Source organism: Megalops cyprinoides, chromosome 19 (assembly GCF_013368585.1).
Source record: "Megalops cyprinoides isolate fMegCyp1 chromosome 19, fMegCyp1.pri, whole genome shotgun sequence".
Classification (NCBI taxonomy): domain Eukaryota; kingdom Metazoa; phylum Chordata; class Actinopteri; order Elopiformes; family Megalopidae; genus Megalops; species Megalops cyprinoides.
The window spans coordinates 27,515,416-27,524,653 of record NC_050601.1 but is presented as its reverse complement, the minus strand read 5'-3'; the positions used below and the strand labels follow the sequence as shown (position 1 = coordinate 27,524,653).

The following is a 9,238-nucleotide window of genomic DNA, read 5'->3' as shown; positions in this document are numbered from 1 at the left end:
CAGGCGCCCAGGGACACAAAACCTGTGTAAACCCCAGTCCCTCTGTCCAGGAGTTCAGTCCAGAAGGCTGGCCCTAGAAAGGACACCAAGAGAAGAGGCAAAAAGAGGTGAGTAGAGTTTGGTTTTTGCCTTGTCTTTCTTTTCTTGCTTTGTCATTTTTTGGACTTAATGGTAGAAAACTATGTGGAATTCAGTGCACATGAGTGTAGTCATGTAAAAGCAAGATGATAACTGTGCCTGTAAATTTAAATAAATGTTGACAACCATTATTCTTACATGGAATGTTGCAGGTCAACAGCGATCCTCACCAACACTCCCGTGAAGACAGCTCTAGAGGAGGAGCAGGGACAAAGGGGCCAGACGTCATCCAAAGCTCCAAAGAAAAGGCTCTACTCTTATCAAACCACTGCACCTACAGTTCCCCAGGACAAGGATGAGGAATGTCTTAGTTTGCTTATGCGTTGGGCTGGCCCTGTTTCTTTTTTGTTAATTAATTTTTGATTGTCTTTGTTCAAAATTGAATCAAACAAACAACAGCAATGCTTTGGGAATGGAGAAAATAAATAAGTAATTAAATAAGTAAACAAAAAGGGGGGCACATACAACTAACATACAGCAAGTTATCAGTTTTACACATTACACATGGCTTAGATTGACATACACTATATGGACAAAAGTATTTGGCCACACCTGTTAATTGTTGAATTCAGGTGTTTCAATCAGACCCGTTGCCACAGGTGTATTAAATCAAGCACCTAGCCATGCAGTCTCCATTTGCAAACATTTGTGATACAAAATGGGTCGTTCTGAAGAGCTCAGTGACTTCAAGCGTGGTACTGTGATAGGATGCCACCTACAATAAGACGGTTCGTGAAATTTTATCCCTGCTGGATATTCCACGGTCAACTGTAAGTGATATTATTAGAAAGTGGAAGCGTTTAGGAACAACAGCAACTCAGCCACGAAGCGGAAGACCACGTAAAATAACAGAGCGGGATCAACGACTGCTAAGGCACATGGTGCGTAAAAGTCGCCAAAGCTCTGCTGATTCAATTGCTGAAGAGTTCCGAACTTCCACTGGCATTAATGTAAGCACAAAAACTGTGCAGCGGGAGCTTCGTGGAATGGGTTTCCATGGCCGAGCAGCTGCACGCATGCAAGCCTCACATCACCAAGTTCAACACCGACACTGGACTGTGGAGCAGTGGAAACGTGTTCTGTGGAGTGACTATAAAGACATGGTTTGATGAGCTCGGTGTGGAAGAACTTGACTGGCCTGCACAGAGCCCTGACCTCAACCCCATCGAGCACCTTTGGGATGAACTGGAACGGAGATTGCAAGCCAGGCCTTCTCGTCCAACATCAGTGCCTGACCTCATAAATGCTCTACAGAATGAATGGGCACAAATCCCCACAGAAACACTCCAAAATCTTGTGGAAACCCTTCCAAGAAGAGTGGAAGCTGTTATAGCTGCAAAAGGGGGACCAACTCCATATTAAAGTATATGTATTTGAATACAATGTGATTACAGTCTCTGTTGGTGTAATGGTCAGGCGTCCGAATACTTTTGTCCATATAGTGTACAAAAATAATTAGTTAATTAAATCTTTAAAAAAACTATGACAGCTGACCAGTTATTAACAGTTTGAGATGTTGTGTAGTGTCGACTTTAAAAACTTGGGAGGCCATTTGTTTCCTTTTTTGAAAATTAGTCGATTTATTCAAATGAAAGAGCTAATGAAAAATAAACAAATAGAACGTAAACTGTTTCTAATGTAATTTTTCTCATCCTTGTTTTCTTATGATTTTCTTCCCTCCTGGTCTCCGCCCGCCTGATTGCCCCATCACCTTCACCTGCCTGCCTGCCCACCTGCATCCCATCTTCTCGTCACCCCAGCCCTATATCTTCCCTGCGTGTCTCTGTCTTGTTGCTAGTTCGTTTCAGTGTTTTCTACCTGTCTCGTCCCCGCCATAGTTTTCCTGCGTTATTGCCGCCTTGCCGATCCTGCCTGATTCCTGACCACGATTCTGCCTGCCGCTTGGACTCGATCGCCTACTACTCGCCTGCCTGGTTCCTGACCCTGTCTACCCCGACTCCCGATCCTGGATTCGCGGACTGCTTCTCTGTGTTTCGAACCCTGCCTGTCTCAGGTCAATTTTGCCTGAATTTTTGCCTGAAGTTTCTCACATGGTTGTGTGTGTGTGAGAGAGATAGAGAGAAAACAGGGGTGAGCGGAGTTGAAAAGAGGAGAACAAGGGAGGCAGAGAGGAGAAAGAGGGGAGAGTGGAGAAAGGTGGGAAGAGGGGGAGAGAGAGGAGAGAGAAAATGGAGGAAAAAGAGGAGAAAGGGGCAGGGCAAAGGAGGTGGTAGACAAGAGAAATAAAATGGGAGAGGAGCAGAGGATGTTTTCAAACTGACAAGTGTTGGTGATTTCTCTGATCAAAGAGAAGGTCCAATATAAAATATTTTGTGAGAAAAGTGTAAATAAGGTAAACACCATTCATGTTTGTATATGAATGTATTTCTTCTGAAGCCACTATGAGAGAGGAAGTGTGTGTGTGTGTCTGTCTGTGTGTGTGTGTGAGTGAGTGAGTGAGAAATGCTTTTCAACTGACTTGGTGAATTTTCTGATCAACAAAATTTTTTTTTTTTTTTAGATTTTATGTATATATCTATGTATTTCTGCAGAAGCCACTGAGTGTGTTTGTTTGAGACAGATGTTTTAAAACTAACAGTGTTGGTGATTTTTCTATGCACAGTTAAAAATGTAAATTTGTTAAGGAGTATTGCAGTCTAACTTCTAATCTTTTTTTAAAAATACGTGTTTGAACAAGACGTGACTGGTGAAATGTATGTGCACCTTATCAAACAAGGGATTGTGTGCATGGATGTTGGACAAATACTTGGCCCCTTTGTGGGAAATGTGGCCCCTTGATCCGCTAACCCTTATTTTGCCTAAATGGTAGTGATTTCGCACTGACTTGTGTGACTGAAATAGCAATAGCTTGGTTTCCTTTCTGATATCGGGTCAAACTAAACAAAATAAAACATGCATTTTAGCCATCAATTTAAACACTCGTTCCTGCGCACAAATAGCCACGATTTGTTTCCACGGTTAGCAGTTTATTGTAAGTAAACACTTGGCAGAGTGTTGTTTTAGTGCTTTTTCCAAAGCGAAACTTGTTGCGAATCAGTTTTGATAGCGCGTAACATGATTTCAGCTTTTTATGTGACGTCACTTGAAATCAGTCGAAAGGGCCGACTGTAGTTTATCACAAAGACACGCTTCTTTAGTGCATTTTATTTCCTATTCAACCAGCGCTCGCTACGCCCCTGCCCCTTTCCGCTCATTGGTGGAAAGTCAGTTTTAAGGGGCGCGTCATCTTATCTGGAAGAAAGTGGCGGGAGCTAACTGAAAACTATGAGAAGCTTAATAATGCTAATGAAAACATAACGAACCATGTAACATAACACGCGCGCTACATAGCATTAAAGAATAAGTTACGTGCAAAAGGGTTAAAAAAATTAAAAATCTTACCTCGAGTTACGCGCGTGCCCGACAACTATAAAAAGCCGTCATCAATAGAGCTCCGATTCATTGATTCACCATGGCAACAGGCGAACGCAACCGTTCATCGTATTTCACGCCACTGGAACTAGAGATACTCCTAAAAGCTTACGGCGACTACGAACACATTATCAGGAGAAAAAAGTAACGCAGCAGCTTCCGCAAAGGCAAGACAGGCAGCATGGGAGTCAATGCGTACGTAACTTTGATAATGTAGATTGCTAAGCCTTTTCTCGTCTCTCAATAGCGTATGATCCTATTAAATAATTAGGCCCTACGAATAGACTGGTGAATACCGTTGTTAAATGCTATTTCGGTTATTTGACCCTTATAAAATAGCAAGTGGCTTTGCATGAACTAGACCAACCTGCACGACTTTTCTTTTTGAAACTTGCAAGTTTCAATGCAGTTTTGATACTCAGAAAACTGCAGTTTCACAGTACTGCAGTAGGGAAGTTATTTCTGTCTAAGGAGAATATCTATAGTTGCAGTTCCACTGGCATGAAGTGCACATGGCAGCAGTTAAAAATGAAATATAAAAACATCGTGCAAACAGGTAAAGCATATGACTTTGGTTTGAATCATGTGTGTGTATATAGTGTGAAATTTAGGCTATGTATGTAGAGCTAAGTGTCGGTTTTAACATATAGGCCTAAGTGTTCCTTGAGATAGTAGGTAACTTTTTTTAAATTTATTTTACCTCTTTCCAGCTAACAGAAAGACGACGGAGGCCAGCAAAATGGGTGGAGGACCACCACCACCACCTCTGACTGAAGCCAAGCAACTGGCTCTGAGCCAAAACACGGGGCGACCAATGGTCGAAGGCATCCCAGGAGGGAGCTCTTCTGAGCCCAGTGCTCCCCGCGACACAAGTGGCTACATAAAATGTCAGTGTATATGTGTTAGAAGACTGTGTGCAGTATGTGTAGGTGTGATGGGTGCACAAATACAAGCATGGATTTTTTCACTATTGTCTTTATAGTTGTAGATGGTGTCATCCACCTTCAAGAGCCTCCAGGAACCCCAACAGAAGCCCCTGCAGTTGTAAGCAATCTGAATTCCAGACATTTGGTTAAATGTACTCCCATTTGTACAGTACTCCCAAATGTACTGCTAACAGCTTGTTGTCTACAGCATGGTGATGATGACTGTAGTGATGATGACCATGGTGCTGGTTGTGGTCATCTTGATGAGGACACTGCCACAGCTGTCACAGAGGAGCCTTCTGCAAGGCCTACAGAGGTATACATCAACCTAATTTGTCTTGCATAACTGAGGATTTGACAGGTTGAAATGTATAGAAGTGATGTGACGAAGGTGAGTGAATTTTAAAGAGATATTTGTATTAAATTCTTTTTCAGGCCTATGCCATCAACGAGCACAGCACATATGAACATTGTGAGATGTTAATTATGTTCCTGGTTCCAGTTATGCAAGTACGATGGAACTGTAAACTTAATACTATCCCTGTTTCTCCACAGTTATCTGTAAAGGACTTGTACAAAGTGCACCTTTTGAAACGGATAGAAAAAACAGAAGTTGAAAAGACTTATCTGTCAAAGCTTATTAAAAAGACAGATTTGGAAATTCAGCTACTGGAACACCAACTAGAGGTGGGTGTATGGTCATGGTTACATTGTGTGAAATGTTGGAACAATATGTAATAAATGTTCCATTTCTGTTTTAGGAAATAAAGAACAGATGATGGCTAGTTTTCTTGTCTTTATTTCTGACCCGGGGTGATTTATGCAAAATGATTTCTGCAAATGGTGTCCCGGACAGCCCTGCCATCCAGGACATCTGCCGGAGGGATGGGGTCATCATTTTCAGTTTGTATGGCAGGGTGCTGCTCTCCTCTGATTGTAGCAATATTATGAAGAACAACACATGCTACAATGATGTCGCATGCTCTTTCAGGGGTTACTCTGAGTTTACGCAGACACTGAAACCTTGCTTTGAGCACGCCAATTGTCATTTCAACCCGTGCTCTGGTCCTGCTGTGGGTTATATTGAAGCGTTGTTGTGGGCCTGGTTCTGGGTCTGGGTAAGGGGTTATCTGATGAGGTAGACAAGGATATCCTCTGTCTCCCAGAAGGTGGCATACAAACTCTCCTGAAATGACAGTGAACATATTTTGAGAGCCAGAAGAGACAGAGAGCAAAATTCTTTATCCAAAGCCTTTTTTACCATTTCCTAGTCTGGTGCTCACAGTGGACTCCCGAACATATCCGGGCCATTTTGCTTCTACATTTGTTATCAAATGTGCAGCATCACATATGATCTTCACAGTGCAGACAATGAGAGATGGCCTATGAGTTACAGTGTACTGTGATATAACCTCACATAGTATGCTACTGTAACACAACATGCAATATACCTGCACACTAATGCTATGAAAAGACTTCCTATTCACATAGTCTCCTTCTTTTACTGAAGGAGCGGTAATGGGAATCGGGGTTCCATCAATGCAGCCAATTACATTAGGAAACCCTGCAAAATAGTGTCATGAGTTAAATCCATGCAGAGGTTGCAGCAGAATGAGTAATACAATTGACAAAATTAACATTAATTGAATGGATGACAAACTCTGTCAGGCACCTGCAATCCTGTAGATTTCCTCTTTAAAGGCATTGACAGGTTTGTACCCGGGGAAAACTACAAAATTGTGCAGCAGACGTTTAAGTGCAAGACACACTTTTCTAATGGTTCTGCAAACTGTCGCTTTGCCTATGTTTTCTGCATCACCGATGTTGTATAGGAAATTTCCATTGGCAAAAAAGCGTAGAGCAATGCACAAAATTTGTTCTGATTTCAGCACATGCCCGCGTTGAGTGATATTGCCGATGAAAGGCCGTAGGATATTGTTGAGGTATGTAAGTGACTGTGAAGAAAACCGATACCTTTCTATTAGGTGTTCATCTGGGAATGACAGTATGTCTAAACGGGGTCGCAAAACCCTCTCGTGAGATAAAGCTGGGCGAATCAGCTGTGCCTCGATATCAGTGGGATTTCTCATGAAAGGACACCCCATGTTCTTAAATTAAGCAGCCTATGAAAAAGTCTGTAAGGACTTTGCAGAAACTCGAACTAGCTTCTTCTTCCTACATGGCCTAATGCAAATTAACTTGGTTTTAACAGCAACGGGAAGGCGACGACATCACAGCTCATGTACAATAGCTTGTCAGCAGGAGGAAGGAGATATGCAGAAACTCGGGGTTTGTTTCAACAAAACCTGCTAGAGAGTAGGTTATATTCATACCGTAACTATCGTAACTTACCCAGAGGTTTAGTTTTGTCTTTTATTGGAACCGAAAACCCCGACTTTCCCTTTTCTGGGGTTAACAAACTCTGAGTTTTCAACAAAACCCGCTTTCTGGAATACACCCCAGGTAGATGAGAATTTGTCAACAGTTCATCAGGTCAGTAGGGGGAGTTCAGAGTCTTCGTAGTCACCGGATCTTTTGCATTGTCCCACAACGTAAGCTGTGCCGAGGTGGCCAGTGGGAGGTGCTTCGAGTGTTCTACAATTTTAGCCATTGGCTAGGTGTCGTCATTAACGTACTGCTGATGTAACGGGTGTGGGTCAGCAAGCGAGTGAGTTTCGAACCGGAGGGAGGGAACTGGAGGGAGAGTTATAGCTGCTATGCTAGCTAATCAGCGTACATGTTTGCAAAGAGGAATGAACGAATCTTTTAGACTAGGGATTCAGTACTCTCAGATTCGTTCAAAAGGACTCGTTCGTTCACGAACTGCACATCACTACTGCATGTGCAAACCTGGACATGTCCAGTGAGTGTTTATTCACTGAATAAACTTTGTTCAGTGAAACCAAAATGTCTGCTTTATTTGAAAGCGAGCACACCAATTTAGTTAAACTTAAAAATGTCGTTTAAAATGAAATTGATAATAATACTTCTTAAATTCTGTGTGGGTATTTTGCTTAGATCCAAACTAAAAAAATGTTGTAATCATTACTTAAGTCAGTGTTGGATTAATTTAAGTCACTTTAGTTGTTTTTACTAAATAATACTATTTGGATGCTACTCAACTCAGTTTCGTGGAAATTGTTGTCATAACTGGATTAAGTAAATTCAACAGATTATTTTTGAGTGCACAAATTTCAGACAATCTGCGGTGTTTCGCGAGCATAATCATTTATTCTAATTACGCGCTTGGTGTCAATTATTCTGTGAATTATTTGTTTTGTTTTTAATCAAGGAGGATAAAGGGGGACAGGTTGAAAGTAATGATAGATTTAAAGGTAGGCTAGTGTTCGGGCTTCCTCTATTTCCAGCTCACCCGCCGCCACTGCTACTGTTTAAATCACCTGGACTAGATTCGATAGAGGTACCGCAGACTCCCGTGTGTCGATGCGGAGTGGGCACGCAAAATGCACTACTTGAACTAGGCACTTCATGCTAAGGCGCCGGACCCGGTGCCTTTGATTCTGGAGCAGCCGCCGCTGCATTAGCAGAAAATTAAATAAGAACCAGAAATCTCTGCATAGTTGTTCGACTGTAACTATGTGGGATATCAGAAGTCCTCCACGTAATTTAGCCAGATAAGAAATTATTTAAATCATATTTATAAATCTTCTGATTCCTAAAGGTACCACTCTTTCAAGCTAGCAGTAGCTAACTAGCTATATCCGGCTAGCTAGCTAAGTAGCCTATCCTAAACCCCACCAGAAACGCTCCTTATACTACACAACACAAAACCAACCAATAATAGTAAAACTATTATGCACAATGATTTATTTTTATATATTTCAATTTTTAAGTATATATATATATATATATATATATATATATATATATATATATATATATATATATGAGAAAAATGTCGCAATGATGACAATGATGAACAATGTTGCCTACATGATTCCAAGCGGGCGTAACTACTCTGACAGATACACACATGCTTTTGGCCAGAACAACGAAGTCATTTGCGTGGGCTGTGCCACTCCTGCCCACCTCTAGGTCCGGCCATGAGAACGACTAGCATTATGTTCAAAATAAAGAAAATATAACTGCATATTTATATATAAAATATATAAATATGCAGTATATATATTATATATAAAAACTGACCTATTGTTATTATGATTCCCGTCGCGCCCACTCCCGTTGACTTTTTTCCTGTCCCGTCCCAGTCACGTGATGAATAGTGAAATTGACTACCATCCCGCCGGAATCCCACAGGAATCCGGTGACCCACAGGATTCCCGAAAAAATGTCAGCCTCTACCGTGGAGAGAGAAGGAGTTGCAAAGGTCCTGGAAGGAGCCTAAACCATCCGAGTTGAAAATATCATTCAGAGTATGCATTCAGAGAGCATTTTTATCTGACCAAGAGGGAAAAACAAAAGGTTTAGAGCCCGTTTGTGAGACCTAGGCAACAACCTGAGTCTCCAGGATGACACTAAGTGGCCACACCAGCTCAGCAGTAATCACGCAGGCCTCAGGATTCCCAGGGAAAGATTTTTTATTTATTATTTAAGGCAAAAATGGTAGCCATCAATGTTCCTCATAGAGGGAGTGCAGACACAAAAACCAAAACGAAATTGCAATAGAAGAACAAAAAAACAAGTTAATAATAACTTAAACAAAATTAACTCAAATTAACCAGCTGCACCCAGCTGCAGCAGTGCGGCCTGCACAGACACCA

The 9,238-nt window shown here is 41.6% G+C and overlaps 1 protein-coding gene across 1 annotated transcript; it reads right to left on the bottom strand.

The window, feature by feature from the left end:
* Positions 1 to 4,698: 4,698 nt before the first annotated feature.
* LOC118794010 (putative nuclease HARBI1) lies at positions 4,699 to 6,601 on the bottom strand. Its single transcript, XM_036552143.1, has 5 exons — positions 6,169 to 6,601; positions 5,948 to 6,060; positions 5,758 to 5,851; positions 5,351 to 5,682; positions 4,699 to 4,755 (listed from the first exon to the last, which is right to left on the bottom strand). The coding sequence occupies exons 1-5, from the start codon at positions 6,599 to 6,601 to the stop codon at positions 4,699 to 4,701; spliced, it is 1,029 nt and encodes a 342-aa protein (XP_036408036.1).
* Between the last annotated feature and the right edge of the window lie 2,637 nt (positions 6,602 to 9,238).

Excerpts from the sequence above, each read along its gene's own strand:
- LOC118794010 (XM_036552143.1), bottom strand. The coding sequence starts at position 6,601 with ATGGGGTGTCCTTTCATGAGAAATCCCACTGATATCGAGGCACAGCTG. Across the intron at positions 6,061-6,168 it reads GGAAATCTACAGGATTGCAG|GGTTTCCTAATGTAATTGGC; the intron begins GTGCCTGACAGA and ends ACTATTTTGCAG. Across the intron at positions 4,756-5,350 it reads ATGTCCTGGATGGCAGGGCT|ATGACCACAACCAGCACCAT; the intron begins GTCCGGGACACC and ends GTCCTCATCAAG.